The sequence below is a fragment of the Leucopleurus acutus genome (genome assembly GCF_964270905.1).
Source record: "Leucopleurus acutus genome assembly, chromosome: 19".
NCBI lineage: Eukaryota > Metazoa > Chordata > Mammalia > Artiodactyla > Delphinidae > Leucopleurus > Leucopleurus acutus.
The window spans coordinates 21,438,064-21,462,797 of record NC_139161.1 but is presented as its reverse complement, the minus strand read 5'-3'; the positions used below and the strand labels follow the sequence as shown (position 1 = coordinate 21,462,797).

Below are 24,734 nucleotides of genomic sequence, written 5' to 3'. Positions count from 1 at the left end.
TTCCATTTTAACCCTGTACATTCAGGCAAATGGGAAACCATGGGTTTGCAGACTGGCTCCTGTGCATATGTGTTTTCCGAGCCTGCCAGACACCCTTCCCCACCAAGTGCTAACCAGAGCCACCATCTCAGAACTGACCCTTCAGGCTCTGGGTCAGAGCTGCCCTGAAGGTCTTCTCCATCCCCCTGCTTCAGGACCTAACCTCCCTCCTGTGCTCATGAGCCCCTACATACAGACGCTCTCCTCACCACACTGCCCACCCCTTGACATCTTCATAATGGCTCTGATTCGGTGGGAGGGTCATCTCCAAAGCCCTCCCTCCTAGGACCTCAGGGCCTGCCAGTTCTGCTCGAGATCTCACTTAGATCCCTCCTGCTGTTCTCTTTCTAGTCTCCAGCAACAGACTCCCAGTTGATCCTCCCTTTTCCTTTAACTGCTGAGGGATTTTGAATGGCGCACCTCAGCTATAGGTGGCCCTGGCTTTGCAGAGCTGGGCCAAGCCTGGGACTGGACCCACAGCCTTAGCCCCACGTTCATCTATGGGACATTTCTGTTGACGGCCGCAGGCACCTGTATTTGCTTTTTTTTTTTTTTGCGGTATGCGGGTCTCTCACCGCCATGGCCTCTCCCGCCGCGGAGCACAGGCTCCAGACGCGCAGGCCCAGCGGCCACGGCTCACAGGCCCAGCCGCTCCACGGCACGTGGGATCTTCCCGGACTGGGGCACAAATCCGCGTCCCCTGCATCGGCAGGCGGACTCCCAACCACTGCGCCACCAGGGAAGCCCTGTATTTGCTTTTTAGTCTCTTGCCTTGCTCTTCCCTCTGCTCGGGGAGCCCTGGGCCTGGACTGATCTGGGAGGCAGGACTTAGGTGGGGCAGTGCAGGCTACGAGTTGGGACACAGCTAGAATCACCTTTTGTGCTTCTAGGTCCAAGATGATGAAGTTAGCTCAGAGGGAAAAACGATTTGCCAATCACCCTGTGAGACAGTGGCAGGACCAGCACCCAGCACTGTGCTCCTTCTAGCCACCCCCCACCCTCTCCCCCCCACCATTTAGTTGAGTTCTCCAGCCCCTGAGTCCTGCCCTTGACATGGAGAAGTCTGTGTGTGATTACCAATAGCTCTCGCTCAGGATGGGCCGGGCAGCTGGAGAACATGCCAGGCTTGGTGAAACACAGAGGTGGAGGGCTGCTGGTGTCCAGTTCCGGGGCACATCAGCCAACCTGGCTGGCTGGAAGATGGCGATCCAGCTCTTACCTGGGGACAGGCTGTGCGTCTGGCATCGGCTAGTGGTCATGGTTGTGGTGGGGTGTGGCCAGCCAGAGCTCAGAATGGCTGGCTTCTGCCCAGAGAAGCCCCCTACCAGTCCCTGAAGTCACTGGGGCCTATGTAGCCCCCCAGCCCTTTCACACACCAGCATCTACACACAGACCACAGTGACTCAGGGCTGCCTCTCCTCTAGCTGGTTTGCTGGGGGCCTTTGTGATGACCCAGGGGAACGGAGGAGACCCGAGTTCTAGTCCTGGCTCAGCTTCAACACCTGGTAGGACATTCGTTTATTCAACAAATATTTATTGAACACCGGGTATTATTTGGGGAGCTTGGAATAAACCAATGAAGGAAAGACCAAGAATCCCCTCACCTCATAGAGACCCAGTGGAGAGAGAAGACAGTAAACCGATGTGATAAATAATTATGAAGTCAGCTAAGTACCTGGTACCAGCACACGACTTCCTCCTCTGGGAGAAAGGAGAGGAGTGGACCGGATGGTCCTGGAGGTCCCCGCAGGCTTGGCTCTGAGGGCTGAACTGGTTCCTGCTACCTCCAAGCCAGCCCTCTTTCTGGGGGACAGGACCGTGGTCTGTCCTGTGTCTGGAGATTAGAGGGTTTGGTTCAGGGTGTTGGGTCCTGGGAGACCGTTTGGGTACAAATCTGGATGCCTCCAGTTACTGGCCGTGTGCCTTAGCCACGTTGTTTAACCTTACCAAGCCGCTGTTCTCCAGTCTGTCAAAGAGGGATAATAGGGCGGTTTTAAGAAGTTGATGAATTAAGGCATGTACACCCTTAGCACAGGGAAACATCAGCTGTTGTTACAGTGTTCTTATCTGTCACCCGTGGTGACCTCTTCTCGGCCTCAAGCTTATCTCTCACCTACCCTCCGATTATGTTGGACCTTGTTAGCTGTTTGAAACACCACTCTGGATGTGTGTGTTTTTTCTGTCTCACTGCCTTTTCCTGGAAGCCCCCCTGGATATGTGTATCCCTTTCCCCTTTACTTCTGTCTCTGTATCCCTCCTGCCCTTCCTCTGCTACATTGGTCTCCACTTCTGGTCTCAGCTGAAGACTTTGTCCTAACCCCATGAGCACCTTCTTCCCAGCCTGGCTAGGCCCTCCTGGGTGCCTGGCCCCCTTGACCTTCCTGTGCAATAGACATGGATTACTTGGGTGATCTGAAACCCTTAGAGAGTGTCCCCATGTCCTCCCTTTGGAGCCCTTGGTGGCCAGCCAGCCACTCGGGCCTGATGTGTCTTCCCAGTTCAGCCCAGGCTGAGTCTGAGAAACGCTTGCCTCCCCTTGGCCATGGGCAATGGGCATTGTGGTTCTCATGCTGGGACAGGGGCAGGGGCTGCCCAAGGATAAGAGAATGGAAGCCCAGAGGTTCCCGCCCCTTCCCCCAGAATGACCCCCTTTTTTCTTTTCTGTCCTGCAGACACTACCCCAAGCAGTCCTTCACCATGGTGGCCGACACCCCGGAAAACCTCCGCCTCAAGCAACAGAGTGAGCTCCAGAGTCAGGTGAGGGGGCGGGGCCTGCCCCCTTGGGGGCGGGGCCACCCCTGGATTTGGCAAGGGCTCCTTCCTTCTGTGTTACTCAGCAAGGCCAAGGCGCTGAAATCCTAGCAGTTACCAATCTCCCTGCCCCCACCCCGCCCCCAGTTACTTCACATTTCCTGACTTGATCAGAGAAGTGGGCGACAGCATACCCTGCTTCCTACCTAAAGTGGGTGGGAGGGGTGTGGGCGTCGGATTTTTTCTGCTTCAGGAATTTTGTGGGGGACCCCTAGAGCTCACCTCCTCCAGGAAGCTGGTCCCCTCCCCCTCCTCTCCACTCACACCCACCCTCAGAGGGCAGGCTGCGAAGGGGGCCTGTCCTGCCTGTGTCTCCTGGGGCCTGATTTTCCTGAGCGCCTGCTGGGTGGGGAGCCGCCCTGCGTGTCACCGCAGCAGGGGAGGAGACGGGCTTCCTGCGCCAGGGAGAACCCGGTCTTCAGGGGACACTGAGGAATAAGCAAAAGGTCCAGAACCTTTAGGCCAGAACGACTAACCCTGCCTGGGGGTCTGGGAGGGCTTCTGGGACAAACCTGGCCTGGACTGTGGGGTGGAGCGGGGCAGAGTGGGGCTTCATCAGAGACCCCTTGGGGAACGTAACCAAGTGGGCAGGGTGCCCAGGGCCAGGAAGATGTCTTGCAGGATCCACCAGGGCCCCCGAGGGGGATCTCTCCTGATCCCTCCAGAGTGGGGCTCCTGCTGCCAGATCTCGATGTGGCTTCTGTGGTCACATGAAGGAGGATCAGCCCTGGGCCATCTACACGCATTCTCTCATTGAATCTTCCGAGCAATCCTGCGAGGAAGGTGCTGTTTTCCCATTGTACAGATGAGGAAACTGAGGCTCAGAGACAGTAAGGGACTAGCTAAGATCATATATGTAGCAATAGAGGTAATAAATGTATTAATAGTTAATGTATGGAGTGTTCAGTGCTCTGGGCGTATTAATGTTCAATCCTCACAAGAGCCCTGTGCAGTTGGCAGGATCGGTCTCACTTTACGGAAGAGGTTCAGGCCTCCCGTGTGTCCCACAGTGATGGGGAGCAAGTAGGGGAACTCTCGTCCCTGTGGTGCAGATGGGGACACAGGTGAGAGAGGCCATGCCCCTTGCCAGAGCCCCGTGATGGAGGCAGAAGTCAAGCCCCTCTGCAGCCTGCTGTGGCACCTGTGCGCTAACGCCCAGGATGCTCCAGTCACCCGTGGGGACAGGGGGCCTTTTATAATGCAGATTCCTAGGCCCCGCCCAAGGGGTTTCTGTTTGGCAGTTCTGGGCGGGTCCAGGAATCTGCATTTTGGCGGCCCTGGTGATTCTGATGAGGGCTTTTGGTCCCATAGACATGCTCTGAGAGGCTGAGCCAGGCTGTGGGGTAGGGAGGGAGCTAAGGAGCTGCTGGGAGGGGTGTGAGTTAGGGCTTTGCATTGAGGCCGCTGCTGCAATCTGCAGTTGGGCTCCTGGGGGCTGGGGCTGGGATAGGCGGAGGGTGGAGACCCCGGTCCTGCCCTCTTTGCAAGCCTGGTTCTGTCTCCTACCTCCCCCCAGCTGTGTGGTCTGAGTCTGGCCCCTTGCCTCTCAGTTGTTTTTTTTTTTTCCTTCCCGGTAAAATAGGGACAGCAAACCCAGTTACCTAGAGGCTGGGGGCTGGGCCCGATGCTCTGAGGCTTGAAGGGCTGAGCAGGCCTGGCTGGGGGTGGTGATGGGTTCTGGTTCCCTTGGCCACTGTGGAGGCAGGGGCGGCTGGCGTGGCCTGTGGCTGACGGGAAGGGAAGTGGGAGCCTCTTCTACCTCGTCTGCCCCACCTCACCCGGGTGTCAGCTGGTCTCTTTCCAGGCCCCTTGCTGGGCCTGCGTTGGTGTGTCTCTTCTCAGTCTCTGGGAAGTTGCCCATGCTATTTAAACTTTGTTTTCCTGTCTCTAGATTGGTTCCCAAAGTGGTGCTTTGGGTGTCTGGGACACCTGGAGCCTCCCCTGTGGGGGCAGCGGCCACAGAGCTGACCAGAAATGACCTTCTGGGTGGTCCTGCCCAGGCCTGGCTGAGGCAGGGCACTGGTGGCTGGGCCTGGTAGCTCTCCCACTGCCAGCCCTGTGCTGAGAGGCAGCAGCCTTGGGGTGGGGCTGAGCTGGGGCGGTGTGGGCCACCCCAGGCAGAAGTGCAAGAAAAAGGTCTCTTTCATTTTTCCCTCATCATCCGTGGTGCTGCGCGTGGGATACGCCACAGGGCACATGCCGCAGGGCACAGGAGAGTGTAGCAGAGCCTCCTGCTCTGCCCTGCTCTTGGCAGGGTTCCCACTCTCTTATCTTGAATCTTGTGACCAGCAAGGCAGGCAGCATACCTGTGTCACTCTTACTGGAGCTGGCTGAGGGTCAAATGCTGGATCTGCCATCACGAGCTGTGTGCCCTTGGGCAAGTTATTTAACCTCTCTGAGCCCTAGTGCCTTCATCTGTAAAGTGTGGATTACCTCTCTCCAAAGGTTATTGTGAGGATGTTAGTATATATTAGGCATTTAAAAGAGCTCCTGGTGTACAGTCAGCACTCAATAAATGTTCGCTGTTACTATTCTCCTGGAAAGGAGAGGAGATGGAACTTGGGTATGATAAAGCTGAGGAATTCTAGACCCTCTGATGATTGCTTCCAGAACTGACATTCCAGAACTGGGAACATTTTAGGTTTTTTTTCCATTTATGTTATGAACTCATCACAATCCCTCTTTTTTTAATGTTGTGTATTTTATTTCTTTATTTATTATCTTTTCTGGCTGCGTTGGGTCTTTGTTGCTGCGCGCGGGCTTTCTCTAGTGTGGCAGGCAGGGGCTACTCTTCGTTGCAGGGCGCGGGCTTCTCACTGCGGTGGCTTCTCTTGTTGAGGAGCATGGGCCCTAGTGCGCGCGGGCTTCAGTAGTTGTGGCTTGTGGGCTCAGTAGTTGTGGCTTGTGGGCTCAGTAGTTGTGGCGCACGGGCTTAGTTGCTCCGCGGCCTGTGGGATCTTCCCAGACCAGGGACTGAACCTGTGTCCCCTGAGCTGGCAGGTGGATTCTCAACCACTGCACCACCAGGGAAGTTCCTGTGTGTGTCTAATTTTAAAACGATTTCTTTTTTGTTAGAAGGGGATGGGTTACACAGTATGTGGGTCCAGCTCACAGTAGGCACATAATTGGAAATTGTTGGTATGTTTTTTTCAATAAAAGCTTTTAAAGTTGTGATCTTTTCTCTTATGTTGGGTCAGCAGGGCAGTTTTTTTTTTTTTTAAACATCTTTATTGGAGTATAATTGCTTTACCATGGTGTGTTAGTTTCTGCTTTATTTTTCAAATTATGCTGCCTGTTTGGAGATTTCACGTCTGCATTCAATTCATTCATCATTTACCCAACAAACACATGTTTATACCTACTGTTTGCTACAATAGTGATGAACAAGATAGATCCTGAGAGAATAATTAATAAATTTACATATTAAAAAGTAGAGTTTCTTGGGGCTGTGGTTGTTCAGGCCTGAGGGGCCTCAGGCATCATTCCCAGCCCTGCCTTGGGAATTTCCAGGATGGGAGGCCCAGGCAGCATCCAGGCTTCAGTTATCTAGCTGCAGTGCTGAGTTGTATCCTGAATCTACCAACAAAGCAGGTTGAGTGACCTTGGGCAGGTAACTTCCCTCCTAGAGCCTCCTGTCCTGTCCTGGTGAGCCATCCCAGATGAGGGCAAACACTCCTGCTTCGGTGCTGAGCGAGGCTCTAGGCAGGGGCCTCCCCACGCTCTTGGTTCCCCCCCTTTTACCTCTGCCACACACTCCACCTCCAAACAGCCTCCTGGAGAATCTTCCCCCCCTTGATTCTCCATAGTCAGGGCCTGCAGGTGCTTAATAGATATGGTCACACACTCCAGAGCTGGGAGGGCTTTTAGAGATCAGCTGGGACCCAGACAGGGGGACTGACTAGCCCAGAAACATACAGCAAAGTAGTGGTGAGCCCAGTCCTCCATCCTTTCTTGCCCCCACTCCGCCCAGCCCTGCCCTCTCTGGGCCGCCTGTGCCAGGAGTGAAATGAATTACCCTCCCCAGCAGGGAGGGAGAGGCAGTTCCTGAGCCTGGGAACCAGCTGATGTCATTGTAGTGTTGCCATGACAATTATTCCCCTGGATTAGGGGCCTGACAGCTCCCGAGGCCAGGAAGTAGAGGAGGAGTGGGGGAACTGGCATTTGTTCAGCACTTTAAGGTTGACAAAGCACTTTCACACCTACCCTTATCAGTACGCATTGAGCACTGCTGTGTGCTCCACAGTGTGTTTGCTGCTTTAGAGCCACTGTCTGTAATCCGCACCGTTCATTGGAATGGGTCCATCATGATCTGCATTTTACAGATGTGGAAACTGAGGCCCGAGAGGTTCAGTCAGTTGCCCAAGATCACTCAGCAGGTGGGAGACAGCCTATGTTCATACCAGCTCCCCCTGGCTCTTTGCCTATGCTTGGTGATAGGAAGCCCCCTCCCTATTTTAACTGATTCCTATGACAGTCCTCTTACAGGGGAGGAAACCGAGGCCAGAGGCCTTGGATCTGGGCTTCTGCATCTGGAGCTACACATTTTTTTTTTTTGGAATTTTTGAATGTTATTTTATTTATTTTTCTGTACAGCAAGTTCTTATTGTTATCCATTTTATACATATTAGTGTACGGAGCTACACATTTCTGACTCTAAGTTTCTTACCTTTCCTGATGCCCCCTTCCCAGAGGGTTCTCTCCACCCCGCTACCCCCAACCCTAAGAGTTGCTGTGCTGGCCCAGGCCTTCCTGGAGGAGCTGATGCTGGGCAATTCTGGGCCCTTGGCGGGGGTTGGTACCTGTACCCACTGTGTTAACTTCCAGTCTGATGGGAACTAGCACATCCAGGCCTTTGTTTTTAGTCTGGATCAGAACAAAAGAGGTTCTGAAACCTTTTAGGCACAAGAACCCCATGGATGGGTAAGCTGGGGCTCGGGAGACAAACAGGGACCCCAGCCCCTGGGGGATGTGCAAAGGACCTGACAGGTATGTATCGTCAGTCGGGTCACACGGGTGCAGCTTGGCCCTGTGGCCAGATGACTCCACGCCTGGGAGCTGCCTGGAGATTCCCAAGGTCCTGGGCCTCATGTCCTGGGCTGACCTGCCTCTAGGGCAGTACAGCTCCCATGGAGGGAATCCAGGCAGCTGGTGGGGTTTGGAACAGCTGGTGCTGAGGTGGACGGTGAAGACTCAGAAAGCCAAGGAGCAGTTCTCTGCCCCAGGGACATTTCCAGCCTCCGTTCTGTTCCTCAAAACCCCAGGGGAGGACAGGATAGTTTTCATATTTCAATTCTTTTAGTGCTTGGGAAGTCCTTTCTGACGTCTGACTCAAGTCCCTCTGGTACTCAGGTTTCCATGGAATTCTCAGAAAAGAGGGGGGCAGTGGAGGTGTGGTAGGGGACTTCCCCGGAGCTTGGAAACCTGTTCTGAAGTGCTCTCTGTCCCCCGCCAGTTTCATCCCCTCCTGTGGAGTTGACCTCAGAAGCCAGCCTGGCAGCCGCCGGGGCCTGTCAAAGGCTCATTGATTGAGTTTTCCGAGCTGCTGTCTTACCTCCCCCCTTTCTGGGCACCAACTTTGTCCCTTGGTACAGCCCTCACTCAGCTGGTCACTTAGAAACTCCCTCGGGGGCTTCCCTGGTGGCGCAGTGGTTGAGAGTCCGCCTGCCGACGCAGGGGACACGGGTTCGTGCCCTGGTCCGGGAAGATCCCACATGCCGCGGAGCGGCTGGGCCCGTGAGCCATGGCCGCTGAGCCTGCGCATCCGGAGCCTGTGCTCCGCAACGGGAGAGGCCACAACAGTGAGAGGCCCGCGTGCCGCAAAAAAAAAAAAAGAAACTCCCTCGGGCTTTCGGCGGGTAGAGCCACATCCTGGCTAGGGTGAGGGCTGGGCCCATCATTGGAGCTCTGGAAAGAACCTTCTTCCTCTAGCTTTCAGGCAAGATGGGCCAGTGGTGAAGGATCAGGAGTCAGGCAGATGAGGGTTTCATCCTGGTGGCTCTGGACATGAGCTCCTAAGCTGCATGACCTTGGGCGTGGGACTTTGCCTCTCTGCGGCTCAGTTTCCTTGTCTGTAAAATGGAGCTAATGATAGTATACAGCAAGACTTAGGTGAGATAGTTCATGAAGAGCACTTGGCACTCAGGATAGACTGAATACATATTAATGGTTTATTATCACGAGTCTAATACTTTTTGGCCAAGGCTTGTGCTTTGAGTTGGGGCGTGGAGGTGGATGTCACTGCAGGGGGGTTTCTGGTCAGGGTCTCTCTCCTGGCTGGTTGCTGCCTTAGAGGTGGCTGCAGGCTGGGGCCCTCTCTGCTCCCCGTGCCTCCACTCCAATCCCTCTCCACCCTTTGGTCCTCCAGGTGCGTTACAAGGAGGAGTTTGAGAAGAACAAGGGCAAAGGCTTCAGTGTGGTGGCAGACACACCCGAACTCCAGAGGATCAAGAAGACCCAGGACCAGATCAGTAACGTAAGCTCCCCTGCTCCCTGGGGTACCGTACTGATGCCCTGCCCTCTCTTCTCGTCCCCTCCCCGCCCGTCTGGCAGACATGCATGAGGCCAATTCTCCGCTGCCCCTGCTCTCTTAGGCGGGCCTGGCTGGTGGATGCTTGAGCAGAGGGAAGGGAAGGGTTTGGAGTTCCCAGATGCCTTTCCTCTGTGCACCCCCAGATTCCCCCTTTGATACCCTCTGCCCACATAGTATTTCCGCCTTAAAAGGACTGGACTTTTGGGGGGGTGTACAGGGAGGGCCTTTATGCTAAATCACCCCCGTACCCCTTACTCTCTCTGAAAATCCCCCCCACCCCCTGGCTGTGGTGAGTGCCAGGGTCCAGACTGGCTGTTTCATCTGAGCACAAAGGTCAAAACTGGGTGGCAGAGGTGGGGGAGGAGCCGGCCTCCCCCTCATCTGCCTCTGGGTGCTGATACTGCAGTCATTTCCGCCCCTCCTCTGCCTCCTCCCCCACCTCGGCTTGCTCTTCCTTCCTGTGTAAAAACCCCAGCTGGTTTTGCCTGCTGGCCCCGGCCTGGCACTCCTGGGCCCAGGGCGGTGACCAGTGTCTGGCCATGGCAGGGCTGGGTGTGGAGCGTGGGCAGTGGATCGATGCGCCCCATGGCGCCTGTGGCCAGGGAACAGGCCTCGGCTCCCTGCTTGGTGGAGCCATGGGCCAGCAGCCTGAGTGGCTCTGGGCTGCGGGAAGGCTGCCTAAGGGGCTTTGGGCAATGTGAGGTCATGGGAGCACCACTGTGAGCCCCAAGCACAGGACGTGGGCCGCAGACCCGTGTCGAACAGGGCCCTACAAAGGACCGGGCGAGCGGTTGTCTTCATGTCTGGAACAGGAAGAGGTTGACAAGTTGCCCATGTCACTGGGCTGAGAGACTGGAGATAGAGGCTGCAGGCGGCCTGGGTGTTAGCTGGTCCAGCCGGCATCCAGCCCTCAGCCCTCCACCCGGCTCCTTGGTTGGGCACTCCTTCTAGAAGTTGGCTGGACCGTGCTTAGGGTGGACTCCGGCAGTGGTTCAGGTGTATGTCAGAAGCCAGGGCCCAAGCCGTCAGAACCTGCCGTGCCCCAGACCATGGCTTTTAAGCTTTGACAGCAACCTGCAGTATGAAATACGTGTCACATCGTGACCCACCCAACAGGCCTGCTGATTTATTTAAGGGAAACAGAATCAAAGCTTCCAGGAAAGAGGGCTTTACCGCTTAAAGGGCATTCAGATATCTTCTGTTCTATTTTAGTTTGTGAAAGACGCTGGTTGCCGACTTAAGTAAATGGGTTTCGCAACTAGGTTGTTGACCAGCAGCTTGAAATTCATGGCTTGAGGAAATGGAGTGCTTCCCTTGGGCTAGGATGCCTCTGAGGGCTGTAATCCCTACCTGCTCCCCCGCTCCTCTGCCTCCCACCCCCGCCAGAAAAGAAAAGCCTGCCTCAGTTGCTTCTTTATAAACCAGGGCCAGACCTCACACCCTAGAGCTTCCCTGCCAGTCGGTGGCCGGACCTCCAAAGGGTAAAGCCGGAGGGCCGGAGGAAAGAAGGTGTGGGTCTCAGCTCTCCACATGGAAAACGGGAGGAAAGAAGGTGTGGGTCTCAGCTCTCCACATGGAAAACGGGAAGGAGGGGAAGCCATGGTAAGGGACGGAAGACCCAGTGGGCTCCCAAAGCTGGAATCTTGAGTCTTCAGCCTCTGTGGCTTTTCACTGTGAAGACTGTCTTATCTTGGATACCTGTTCCCCCACCCCCCCCACCCCCCCCACCCCACCCCCCACCCCCGCAACCTACAACCCAACCCCCAGCACATTCACTCATTGATTCCAGCCTGGGGCTTTTAGAAGAAGGGAGACAAGCCCAGTCATCCCTGCCTCCCTTTCGGAGAGGCTTCCAGAATACTTCACACGCAGCCTATTGCACCTGCACGCACCCCTCCCCCTCCCCTCCCCCCAAACTAGTTATTGGAGGTGTTAATGTCTGAGGAGCCCTAGTAACAGAGCTCACCCTCGCCAAGACACTCACACCTGAGGAGATAACATCTTATCATTAACCACAGGGCTGCAATTAGCTGATTGTCCTCTGCTCTGAGGTGGGGGAGGTGACTCGAGCCTGACCTGGTTCTGCTTTTGCAGCCTTAGCTGGAACCTGTGACTTGTGACCACAATGCTGGAAGACTCTTGGTTTTAGCAAGTATACAGTTAGTCTGTCAACTGTGGGCCTCCAAACAGCTGGACGAGAATCACTTGCAAAGGTTGATTGAAAATGCAGGCTCACAGGCCTCCTCCCCAGGCCACCTGGGAGCAGAACCCAGGAACCAACATTTTCTCTCTCTTTTTTTAGGAACCAGCATTTTATTTTTAAAATTATTTTTGTTGTTCCTTTTTATTTTTATTGAGCTATAACTGGCATACTGCACTGTATACCTTTAAGCTTTCCAACATGATGATGTGCCTTACTTACATCATGAAATGATTGTCGTAGTAAGTTTAGGGGATGGCCATCATCTCATACAGATACAAAATTAAAGAGATAGAAAATGAAATTTCTTTTTCAGGAACCAGCATTTTTAACACATCCCCTGGGTTACCTGAAGTTTGAGAATCGTCACTAAGAGCCTGAAAAAGTTTCACCAGAGGTGCCAGGCCTGGCCACATCCCAGAACCCCCCAGGGAACTTTAAACCATGTTGTTAACTTGTCCCTCCTCCAGAAGAGTTTTGGGAAAGATGGTTTAGAGCCACACCTTTTGTTTTGTATCCAAAATAGTGTTCCTGTATGTAGCCTGTCACTCACTTCCCAGGTTAACGTCAGATGACTCCTCATTTGCGAGGAAAATGTCAAGCACTTAGCATGTGATAAATACTGTCAGTTGCTATTAATTTAAAGGCAGACTCCTCTGCTTTCTGTACTGTGGCTAAAGAAGGGACATGGACTAAAGTTTGGCTGAAAAGTTAGGCCATTGTCTAGTACTGAGAATGTCTGGAAAACTGAGGGGGCAAGGTGCTAGTTAGACATCTGTGGTGAGTATTTGTGTCTTTTTTTTTTTAATTGAAGTCTAGTTGATTTACAATGTTGTGTTAATTACTGCTGAACAGCAAAGTGATTCAGTTATACATATATATATATATATCTACGTTCTTTTTTTTATATTCTTTTCCACTGTGATTTATCATAGGGTATTGAATATAGTTCTTTATGCTATACAGTAGGACCGTTTAGTAATTGTGTCTTCATTAAAGGCACCTGAAGGGGTGAGAGGCCAGGACCGCAGGCTGTGAGCTGAAATTTATCCTGGCCTTTGGTCACCAGCTGTGATGGCTGTAATGGACGGGAGTCTTTAATTGCTGAGGTCCCTATATGGGAGCCACAGCCTTCAAGCAGAAAAGCTTTTATTTATCTACATATCTACTTATATACTGACTTTCTGTGTACAATTTTGGGTCTTTTAACTTTTCCTTTTTCTGTGAAGTGTAACACATAAACACCTGTGTGTGTACTCACCATGCAAGTCAAGAAGCAGAGCGTGACAGCACCCCTGTCAAAATAGAGTTTTCAAAGTGTTAAAAAAAACAACAACAAAAAACGTAACTCTCATGCAGTGAATACCTATCATATAATTACCTTAATTATGAGGAACCAGCTGGAGCATCTGACAGGCAGAGGTGATGCCTAGTCTGTGAAAGAAAGCACTGGATATAATTAGATACAGAACTAGTTGGTGTTCTGCCATTAGCTGCAGAACTAGTTAATGTCCTCCAGGACTATAAAACCATAAGCTTTGGGCTTCCCTGGTGGCGCAGTGGTTAAGAATCTGCCTGCCAATGCAAGGGACACGGTTTTGAGCCCTGGTCCGGGAAGATCCCACATACTGCGGGGCAACTAAGCCCGCAAGCCACAACTACTGAGCCCATGTGCCACGACTACTGAAGCCCGGGCGCCTAGAGCCCGTGCTCCTGCAGCAAGAGAAGCCACAATGAGAAGCCTGCGCACCGCAACGAAGAGTAGCCCCCCGCTCCTCAACTAGAGAAAGCCCGCGCACAGCAACGAAGACCCAACACAGCCAAAACAAACTAATTAATTAATTTATTTATATAAAAACCCAAAACCATAAGCTTTGGGGATAGCCTTGCTACAGGCAGAAAACCTTTGCATTTCTTTCAGTCAGAAATAATTAGTAGCTTATATTCCTTAAATAAGCTTCATTCCTTATAGTCCAGGCCTAATCAGTAGTAAAGTCAAAGAAAATTCTAGCCCCAGAGTCAAATGCCCCAGAGGTGGGCTTGTTGGACAATCCTGTAGTTTAATTTTTGAAAGCGTGTGCTGTTCTTTCCTTTACAATTTTAAAATGTAGCTATGCTTTCTTTTTTTCACTATGTAATTTTTTTTCTTGTTTTTAAATTGAAGTATACTTGGTTTACAATGTTGTGTTAGTTTCAGGTGTACAGAGAAGTGATTCAGTTTTATATATACATATTTTTCCCCCAGATTCTTTTCCCTTATAGTTTATTACAAGATATTGAGTATAGTTCCCTGTGCTATACAGTACGTCCTTGTTGATTATCTCTTTTATATTTAGTAGTGTGTCTATGTATCTCAGACTCTTAATTTATCCCTCCCCCGCAACTAGGCATTTCTGAATACTATAGTTTTGTTTTTCCCAATTTTGAACATATCTGTTCTTTTGCGTCTTGCCTCCTTTGGGCAACGTTGGGTTTAAAGAATCATGTACATGTTTGCATGCAGCTGCAGTTTGTTCTTTTTTGTTGTTGTATAGCATTCCATTTAAGATGCTTATATTGATGCTGGTGTTGATGGTCATTTGGAGTGCTTCTATGGCTGTGGACAGCTTCATACATATTTCCTAGTGTCGATAATGTGGAGTGGAATTGCCAGATCTCAGAGCGTGTGTTCCTTCAGCCTTACCGGATAACACCGAACTACTTTTCGAGCGGTGGTATTGATTTACCCTCTCGCCGGCAGTGATGAGAGTTTCCGTGGCTGTACATCCTTAGACTTGTTCATTTTAGCCATTTTGATTGTGTGTCGTGGTATCTCATGGTTTTAACTTGCATTTCTCTGATTACTAATGAAATCGAGCACAGATTTACATTTGTTTTAAAAACAAAATCGTGTTAGTCTCTCACAGGGAGCACAGCGTAACCTGGTGGTTGAGAACTAGGAGCTGACGTTAGGACTCACCCACCCCTTACCTACCTCCTGAGCATTGGTTTCCCCATCTGTAAAATGGGGATGACAGTGATACATTGTTCTTGGGCTGGCTGAGAAAAGGAAATGAGTTATACATATAAGGGCACCACGGAGGACTGCAACAAACGGAAACACTGTTAGAAAAAAACAGACCCTGGCTGGTGAGTTGACTATTCCATTCAAAGCCTGATGTTCCCTTCTTGGTCATGATGTAGAATCATGTGGAAGCAAGTGTGGAGTCAGACCTTTGTTTTCCACCACAATCAGGAGAGCAGGGGTTCAGAAAACGGAACATCAGCTAGCAGAAAAAATGCATTTTTCTTAGGTTTGGAATGGACCCTCAACTAGTCATCCTGGAGTCCTGGCTGGCAGGGCCCTTGGATGAGTGAGGAGGGTCCTTAGGCCTGGGTCCCTCTACCCATGTGCACTTGGATCTCATGGGCACAGTTACAGCCTGGCATCCTTCCATGGGATCCCAGGACAGTTTTTAGACCAGGGCTCTGCTGACATTTCTGAGCTTATGGTGACACCTTTTCAGGGCATTTAGACGATTAGAACTTTGCTGAGCTTGGAACAGGGAGGGATCAGACAGGGCCTTGGCCTCTGAAAAATCTTCATTTTCCTTTTGAATGTGCTAACACCCTTTAAGGTGCCTCTTTGCTTCTCAAACCATTAGGTTGATCAGCAAAGTAATAACAGTTTCCCCGCTTGTTGGGCAGGGGAGGGAGAGGAAGTTGAGAGGATTGAAATTTTATCAGGTGGGGCTGGGCAGAAGGGAACTGCAGCCTCACTTTTTGCAGTCCATTTCCCCTCTGTGCTGCAACTCCTGACTTAAGTGCCAGGCACCCCTTCTCTCAGTTAGGGTGACCTTGTGATTATCATCCCTTTTGAGAGTGAAAGGCAGTGCTATTCATATGTATTCCAGAAGACATGAACTGGTACTAGGGGCAGACTTGGGCATGTGGTCACCCTGACCCAGGAAAGGGCCCGTCCAGCTGTGGCTTTGTCCTTGTGTCCCCAGCCTCAGCCCTGACTGAGTAATGAAAGTCATTTAACTTCTGAGCCTCATTTACTTCTGTAAAATAGGAATTAAAGTGTACCTATCCGACTTGTTTTTTAAGGGTGATTATTGTCAGGGCCAAGGGAGATTATGTGCAGAGAACTCAATGTGAAAAGCTGAGCAAAGGTCCAGGTTATGACTATTAGATTAACAGGTGGTTCCTGCATCGATGGTGGGGAGGCTGCCACGACTCTGTCCGCCTGAATCAGCTGGGCCTAATTTTATAGATATTTACGCATGTGGGGTGGCTTTTTAAGGAGCAAGATGGATCCCATCAGCCACTTGTGGAAACGCACACACGTCCCTACTTGCTTTCAGCTCTAGAGTTTGGCTAGGTTCCTAGAGGTAGTCGGGAGCCTCCAGACCACGTGGGAGCAGGTGGTGCCGTAACCTCTTTTTAAGATGAGGAAACTCAGGGTCAGAGGGGACGGGACTCTTCCAAGCTCACTGAGCAAGTGAAGGGCTCATGACCCCAGGGATGAGACGTGGGAGGGACACTGCAGCTCTCGATGAAGGACTAAGTCTGTAGGACGCAAAAGGGGAGATGGTGCCAGGCCTGGGACCCAGACATGCCTCCTTCCTCAGAGAGTCACCCCTTCACTAATACAGACAGAGCCATACCCAGAGAAGTGGGCCGTCAGCCGGGACACACCTGCCCCTCAGCCCACCTCCTGGCTCCCTCAGGGCCCGGTGCAGGCCTCTGTCGGCCTCCACATGTACACTTTCCCTCCCTTAGTCATCGGCTCCCAGAGTCAGGCCTCTTTTCATTAACAGACAGTAAACAAGGGAAGCTGACCTTTCCCACCCCCCAGGACAAAAGTCAGAAGGCCAGTTGCCTTGGGAGCCTAGAGGCCTCTCCTTGTCCCCACCCCCGACTGCTCACCGGAGGACGGGGTCACCAAAGGAGTGGGGCTAAGGGACACTCACCTTTTGCCCTTGTTTTAGGAATCTGAGAGCAGGGCACTGGCCCTGTGTCTTTGAACTTCGCCCCTGGGTGCTCTTCCTTTTGGGAGTTCAGGGATTCGATGAGTTTTCAGTCTGACCAGGATCAGCTGCTTCCCCTTCAGGAATGGGCTCAGTTTATTTCACCATTTGGTTGTGGGTCCCTACTTGGGCGTGAAGGGAAGGGGCAGGGGGAGGAGGGGGCTGGTCCTCCCTGCCTCCAGACAGAGCCCATCCTGGGCTTTGCTGCTGCCCCACCTGTTCTCCCAGCCTGGGCTGCAGTGGGTCACCGTCAGTTAACAGCTGGAAGAGCAGCTGAACGATGTGGGTGGAACGATGTGGGTGGTCCCAGCCCACCACCCCTGCAGACCTTTAGCCCAGCTACTCCTGTGTAAGGCCTGCCTGGCCGAGTGTTAACTCTTGCCCTCCTTGCAAAGCGGATACAAGAAGGCAGCAAAGAAAGTGGGAGGGGGTGGCCCACGGGAGGCCCCGGGCTGGGACAGCTGGATCAGGCCTTGGTAGGGGCTTCCGGGGCACAGGATCGCTCGTTGCTTCTGCTCCGGGAAACAGGGCAGGCTTTGCCCCCATCCGTTCCCTGTCCCCTCACCCCACCCCCTTTTTCACTCGGAGAAGCATGGGGCAGGATCCTGGTGAACAGGAAGTGAGAACCGGCTTCTGGTCCAAGGCCTGGAGAGAATTCAGGCCCGGGTCTGCTCAGGACAGGACCAGTTTTCTGTGTCCTGCTTTCCAGGTTTCCTCTGGGGGGTGAGGGGGAGCTATTCTGTCACTCTGTCCCACTTCCTCCCCGAGCCCCAGCCCAGCCCAGCGATCCCGGAACACACAAACCACGGGCTTTCCACCTCCTCTCGGTTGCTTCCTCCCCACCAGCGTCCTCTCTGAAAAGTGAATAGACCCCACTAGGGGTCCTCAAGGTGGGGTGTGGGCTACATGCCAGTGAGAGTACAGGGAGAAAACCCTAGAACTCCTGGAGGTGGTTCTTTTTCATCTCATCCTTTGTTTTATTCATATTTTTGGTGTGAGTTTTACAGGAGACATTCCATATTTGTAAAGTGATGCTTGTGTGTAATTGATAAAATAGATGCAATTTGGGAGGATTGTGCTAAAACAGATTTTACCAACAGGAATATGCATTCGACATATTTGGGCAAGCAGGGGTCAGCAAATTTTTCCTGTAAAGGGCCAGAGAGTAAATATTTTAGGCTTTATGGGCCGAAGGGCCTCTGTCGAAGCTACTCAGCTCTGCAATGAAAGCAACCGTAGGTAATGGGAAATGAATGGTGAGACTGTGTTCCAGTAAAACTTTATTTCTGGACACTGAAATTTGAATGTCATGGAAATTTCACATGTTACCAATCTTATTCCTCTTAATTTTCCCCCCACTCCCCCATCCCCATCCTCCAAACATTACAAAATGTAGAAACCGTTCTTAGCTCGCAGGCTGTGAGCAAACAGGCTGCAGGCCCGTGGACCAGAGTTTGCCAACCTCTGCTCTAGATCACTGGTTCTCAAACTTGAGCCTGCTTCAGACTCACCTGGGGGAATCTTTTAAAAGTGCATAGTCCCCCCAACAAAAAAAAAAAAAAAAAAAAGAAGGAGAGAGAGAGAAAGAAAGAAAAAAAAGTGCATATTCCAAAACCCTAGCCCTGATTTTGTAGATTCTATGGAAGGTCCTGGAACCTGCATTCTAACAAGCAGCTCAGGTGGGTTGGGAGCAGACAGTCTGAAGACCAGATCTTAAGAACGCAGCTCTGGGTCCCGGTATGTTCAGTTCAGCCAGCCCTTGCTGAGGACCCTGGGGTGTGTGGCTTCTCTAGGCCTCTTTTTGCCCATTTTTGGAACGTGAGGAGAGAAGGAACTCATCTTCTGGATACCAACCCACCCTCAAGGGAGGGCCTGGCATTTCTTTGCCCTGCAGGCTAGGGTCCTCAGCAGAACTCTGCGAGGTCATGCCCGCAAGAGGCAGAGTCGCCTGCTGGTTAAGAGCACAGTCTCTGGAGTCTCCGTGAGCATGGGTAACTCATGCTGCTTGTCGGTGCCGTAGTTTCCTTCTTGTCTGTTAAATGGCGACTATACTGTACCCCCTTGTAGGTGCTGTCAAGGTAAAACGAGCATGTGATGCAGAACACCTAGCACAGTGCCTGGCACCTAGTAGGTGCTCAATAAACAGGAGTTGCTGCTTTTGCTGCTGTGGACCAGTGTGAAAGCAGGATAGCCCTAGCCCCTGCCACAGGCACAGAAAAATGACCACTTACATTTGTCTCGTGCTTTAGTTTACGTGGCCCTTTTACATCCATTATCTCATTGCATCCTTCAGCAACCCCTGTAAAGTGGAAATGGAGGTGTAGCAAGGTTAAGTGCTTGTTCAGGGGCACATAGCTGGTACATCCCCAACAAGAACCCAGCTCTCTTTGCCTGGAGACCTCCAGGAGTCTCTCCCGTCCCAGGATCTTGAGTGGCAGCGGAAGGGGAGCTTTGGCTGGTTTGCTGTGGGTCCTTCACCCAGCACTTTCTGCCCCCGCAGATAAAATACCACGAAGAGTTTGAGAAGAGCCGCATGGGCCCCAGCGGGGGTGAGGGCCTGGAGCCAGAGCGCCGAGATCCCCAGGACACTGGCTATCGGCGGCCCCAGGAGCAGCAGCCTCACCACATCCCAACCAGCGCCCCAGGTGAGCATGAGGCCTGTGCGGGCAGAGGACCTGAGGCCAGGCCGGCTACAGGGTTGGGAGGAGGTGAGAGGGAAGCCTCGTGTACACACACACACCCAGGTCTCATCCCTACCGAGGGCACAAGCACCAGGGTCAGGGCCCGTTCTGGGCTCCCAGCGCCATGGGGCGAGATGCAGCCCCTGCTGCAGAATTCGCGGCACCAGCAAATGTGCACACAGAGACAGAAGCCTTTGAGCAGCATGGCGGTTGAGTGAGGTGATGGGCGGTGGAAATACATGGCATGGGCTTCGTGGAAGAAGGGAGCAGTCTGGCTTTGGCAAGACAGTTTCTGAGCCCGTCTCCTGCCGGCTTCCAGTTTACCAGCAGCCCCAGCAGCAGCAGGCAGCCCAGTCCTACGGTGGCTACAAGGAGCCTGCAGCCCCGGTCTCCATACAGCGCAGTGCCCCAGGCGGGGGCGGGGTGAGTAGCCCTGGCTGCGGGAGAGGAGGTGTGGGAGGTGAGTGGGCCTCGGGGAGACGTCCTGGACGTAATTCTTGCACTTTCCTTAGAAAACCCACCCAGGAGGCCTGGCCTCCCCTGACCTTTGACCCCAGCTCCCTTGCCACCTGCAGATAATAGGGGTCTCAGCCTCTCGAGAAGAAAGCAAGTGTGGTGTAGGGGGCAGATTGGGACCCTGTGTTCCAGCCATAGCTGTACATTGGGCGAGTCTCGTCCACCCAGCTCCCGGCCCACGTTTCCTTACTCCAGCTACCTGGGAGCACACAAAGCACCTTTCTGCTTGGGGCCCTCCAGGCTGCGCCCTGCTCCCCAGTCTCCATGACGACGACCTGCCAGGTCCCTCAGATCTCAGCTTGCCCCTGCCTCTGAGACACCCTCCCAAACCACCCTGTGGCGAGTGGGTCTCCCCTGACGTGTCTGTCCTTCCGCCCCACTGCTTTCCTTCAGAGCAGTTTTTCCACCTTGAAACAGTTCTCTGGGTTTGTCATCTTCTGACTGTGACCCCCACTGGACTTGACGCTCCATGTGGGCAGGGCAGTATCTCTTTGGTTCACCTACTCTGAGCCAGGCTCAAAGCGGAAAGTCATCAATTTAGTGAATAAATTAACGAGCAAAGTGGGAGGTGGGGTGGGATCAGGCTTACCAGCCCTCAGACTAGAGGTTTGGTCTGTAAGTCCTGCTACTTATCCCAGTGATGGAGCAGCCAAGCTCAGCTCCTCTATGCCGGGTGCCTTGGAATTCAAAGTAGCTCACGTAGAAGCAGGAGGGACCATACTCCGAGAAATAAAGTAGCTTGAGATAAGTGGCCTACTCGGGCCTCAGGCTCTGGCCACACAAACGAGGGAGTGATTGTCAGTGCTATCTGGGGTGTCAGGTGGGCCGGAGAGGTCGTGTGAAGGATAAGGTTCCAGATAGACCAGCCAGTCCTTCCAATACTCACTAAGCCTGTTCTGGACTGAAGGGATTTGGCTCTGAATAAAAGTCCACCTTCCTGCCCTCTTGAAGCTTACATTCCAGTCGGGAGACAAACACGAAAGCCAAGAGATAAGTAGGTAAGTAACGAAAGGTCAGAGAGAAGCTGTGAAGAAAAAGACAGCCGAACGAGAAGGGGAGAGAACAGCAAAGTTCTCAGTAAAGTAAAGGAATGAGTGGTGGAGGAGAACAGCAATTGCAAAGGTCCTGAGGCAGGAATGTTCTAGGGAAGTTCAAGGATCAGCAGGAAGGCCAAGGTGACCAGAGAGGGGAAGAGGGCAGGGAATGAGGTCTGATCATGCAGGGACTTGTAGGCCATAGGAAGGCCTTTGTGACTGGTGAGCTGTGCAGAGTAAGGGGTTTGACTTGTGTTTTTAAAACGTGGCTCTAGCAGCTGCGTTGAGAAGCAGCAACAGAAGATTGAGGGCGGAAGCAGGGAGATGAGTTAGGTGGCTATTGCAGGATGCGGGCTTAGATGTGGTGACTTGGCCCAAGAGATTAAAGGCAGAGTTGGTGATAAGAGACCGAGGTCACTTCCGTCATTTCTTGAGGGTTGTGACCTCTTATTCCATAGCCTTCGGGGCTGATGAAGCTGGTTTCTGCTGCGGGGCTGGGGGCGGGTTTGAAATTTCATGCTGAAGAGGATAGGGGGCCTCTGAAGGATTTAAAGCCAGGGAGGAACATCCTCAGGTTTGCATTTTGGAAAGTTCCCCCGAGATCACAATGGATGAACAGTTGGAGGAGGCAGACCAGAGGCTGCAAACAGAAGGTCTGAGCAGGGGTCCTGGTGGTGGGGCGGGGCAGCGGGGGCAGATCCCGGAGGTTTCTAATGGGCTCGTCCAGCCCCGGACCCACACTGATCCCAGAGCCTGGCCTGGGGCACCGTAAAGCCTGAGCTGACCCCCGGAGACAAGTCGATGTCAAGGGCAGTGAGGGTCAGAGGACGTTAGAATCTTGCCTACTTCCAAGATCACAGCTAGAGTTCATGTGTTTTTACTGGACATTTCCTAGAGCTTAAGCACAAGACTTTGGCTGAGGTTGGAAGGTGGGACCTGACAGATATGTCTTGTGTCACCTGGAGGTTTTTCTCACAGGAATTGGTCTTTGTCCTGAATTTGGGAACCAGATTCATCAACAGCTTCAAAAAAAGAAGAAAGACTGGTGCTTATAATAACACAGATAGGGACTTCCCCGGCAGTCCAGTGGTTAAGATTCCGAGCTTCCACTGCAGGGGGCACGGGTTCGATCTCTAGTCGGGGAACTAAGATGCCGCATGCCACGCGGGGCGGCCAAAAGAAAGAAAAAAATGCAGATAATAGAACACGTCATATTTTTAACCTCTACCCGGCATGGTGTCCACCGGACATTACTGCGTTCCTGTTCCGAGAGACAGGGCAGAACTATTGTAACCTCGGTCCCTGTTTGTGCCTGGCCCTTGTTAGACGCCAGATGCATTATTAAAAAGGTGGTTGCTCTCAGAAAATGAGACACAGAGGTGAGAAAATTCATGGCAGAGCCCAGCCCTTCCGTGTCTCCCAGCTCCTGGTCCACTCTGCTCTGGGGTCCCAGAGAGTTAGGCACCCCTGACTAACCGCGCCCCGACCCCTGCAGAAGCGGTACCGCGCCGTGTATGACTACAGTGCCGCCGACGAGGACGAGGTCTCCTTCCAGGACGGGGACACTATCGTCAACGTGCAGCAGATCGACGACGGCTGGATGTACGGGACCGTGGAGCGCACCGGCGACACGGGGATGCTGCCGGCCAACTACGTGGAGGCCATCTGAGCCCGCCGGGCACCGCCCGCCCCATCCGTCTTCAGTGCATTCCACAGCATCGCATCCGTCCTGGGCGTGACCTGTCCACTCTTTGGTGTCTCTGTTTTTTAAAATCTGCAACAGCTTGTTTATTCTCCCCCTCTTCCAGCTTCTTTTGCCAACCGAAGCCTTGTTCTGCCACTTTCGCGGCTCCTTCCTCTGGCAGGTTTTCCCCTTGACCAACTTGTTGCTTTTCTCTCTGGATGGAACAGGTGTGGACCTCTCTGAGGGAAGCCGAGGCCCGTGGGGCTGGTCTGGGGGGGCGACCCGTCAGCTCCCAGGCCTCTGCCTTCTCTCTTTTCTTCCCCCTCAGCCCCTCCTGCCCACCTCCTCACACACCCAAACATTCCAGGCTGGGGTGAGCCCCAGAGCCCCAGGACTCCCAGGGCGGCTGGGAGTTGCTTCACACACTCCCGGGAGTGGGACCCACCGCCCTTGCCCCTGGGATGGGGACAGGGGTGCTGCCGTCGTGCAGGGACCAGTGAGATGGGCTTTGCCTCTGCTTCTCAAAGATGGGGCTGCCAGCCCTCCAAGGGGCTCCCTCGCCCTTCTCTCCCCAGCTCAAGGGCAACAGAGGAGGGTGAAGTTCCTGCTTTGGGATTCATTCTTCCCTCCGGACACGGTTCCTTTTCACACTGTGATTTTGCTCAGCTGCCCACCCGAGCCTGGTGTGGGTGAGCAGCTCCCCAGGAAGCTCGGCTTGGGTCCGGTTCTCGCCTTTACTTTAGGGACAGCTGCAGGAAGGAGGGGAACGGGGTGTTCTCTCTGCAGCCCTTTTCCCTCACTCCCAGCCCGGTCTCCAGGGTCCCTGGCTTGCTCCCTTGTGAAGGGTGCACCAGGGAAGCCTCGGGCCTCTCGCCCATGCAGCCCAGCCTCTCGCGAGATCTAGTTAGGCCGCTCCTCGCCGCGCCTCCTGGCAAGGTGTCTCCAGGCGTTCCATGGCCTCCCCCTTCCCCACTTCCCACCCGACCCCAGGTGGACTGTGCGAAACCACAGGACCCTCTGTATCTCCAGGACTTTGTTACGGGGGAAGGAGCGAGTGTCTGCAGGTGTCCGTGACAGGCGAGGGTGAGTGTGAGCGTGAGAGAAGCGGGCGGGGTGCGGGCTGTGTGTGCAGAGCTGTCCTCCCCGATATTTTCCTCAAAACCCACAGTGAGAGGGGAGGACGCTGGGGGAGAGAAATTCCTTATGTTTTCTTTGGAGTGAAAAATCCCTCCTTCTATCCCCGAATGGAGGAAGCCCACCCACCCCCTTTCCAATGTGCCAGGCGGAAGTAAGGGGGGGGGTGCTTGGTGGGGGAGGGCTGGGGGAAGGCTTTGTGGCTCCAGGCATATTCTCTCCCCCATCTCTGTGTCCTGGGCCGCAGAATAGGGGGCCAGGGGACCCTGTGTCACCCGCACTGTCTCCCCCGCCACCCTGCCCAGGCTAGCTCCCCATTTACTTAAATCCTCCTCGAAGCAGAGGGGAGGGTCCCAGGGCTACAAAACTGGAAGCACAGACCCAGGATGAGGAAGGGAAAGATGGTGCTATCTCCAAGTCCCTTCTCTTGCTCGTTGGTGGCTGTGACGACCCTCACCTGGCTTTATTCATCTCTGGGCTTTCTTGTCACCCTTCTGGGTCACCCCTCCCATCTTCACCCCGAATCCGCTGACTCAGGCCCCACAGGTGGACATCCTTGCATCCTTGTGCCCTGCAGGCATGTTTAGCATCAAGTCCTCACTGCTTGTGAGTTGACTTGGGAATATTTACCCCAAATCAGAGGCTTGAACCCCTGCCTGACCAATCCCTTTCCCCCTTGGCCAGAACCAAGGTGAAGGCAGGTGGAGTGTCTTATGTTGGGCCATTTGGGGGATGAGGGAGGCAGAGAGGGAACAATTTTGGGAGCCTTGAGGCAGGCGCTGGTCCATTTTGTTTCCTCTTGATCTCAAAGCACAATGTGGATTCTGGGACCAAAGGTCAGAGACACATCCTGTTGGAGAGCCTGCGGTTGGCAGGGTGGTGAGAGGGTGGGAGGAGGACCTGGGGGAGCAAGAAGTAGCCTCTTTTCACTCGGCTTAAATTTCCTTCCAAATCAAGGCAAACCAGCCGCTGGAATCTTGCTGCCAGCCCTCTGCTCCTCCCATCCTAAAAATAGGGGACCTTTTCTTACACACCCCCAGAGAGAGGAGGGACTGTCACACTGGTGCTGAGGGACCCAGGGGCTGCTGGGAGTC

The 24,734-nt window shown here is 53.3% G+C and overlaps 1 protein-coding gene across 1 annotated transcript in view; it reads left to right on the top strand.

Moving 5' to 3' along the window:
* LASP1 (LIM and SH3 protein 1) overlaps positions 1-23,787 on the top strand; it is a 37,602-nt gene extending 13,815 nt beyond the window's left edge. The window contains exons 3-7 of the mRNA XM_082860288.1: positions 2,712-2,796; positions 9,215-9,322; positions 19,092-19,236; positions 19,592-19,695; positions 22,318-23,787. Of these exons, the coding sequence (XP_082716414.1) occupies positions 2,712-2,796; positions 9,215-9,322; positions 19,092-19,236; positions 19,592-19,695; positions 22,318-22,491 (616 nt within the window). The 3' untranslated portion in view covers positions 22,492-23,787. The remainder of the gene's footprint in view (positions 1-2,711; positions 2,797-9,214; positions 9,323-19,091; positions 19,237-19,591; positions 19,696-22,317) is intronic.
* Positions 23,788-24,734: the final 947 nt, after the last annotated feature.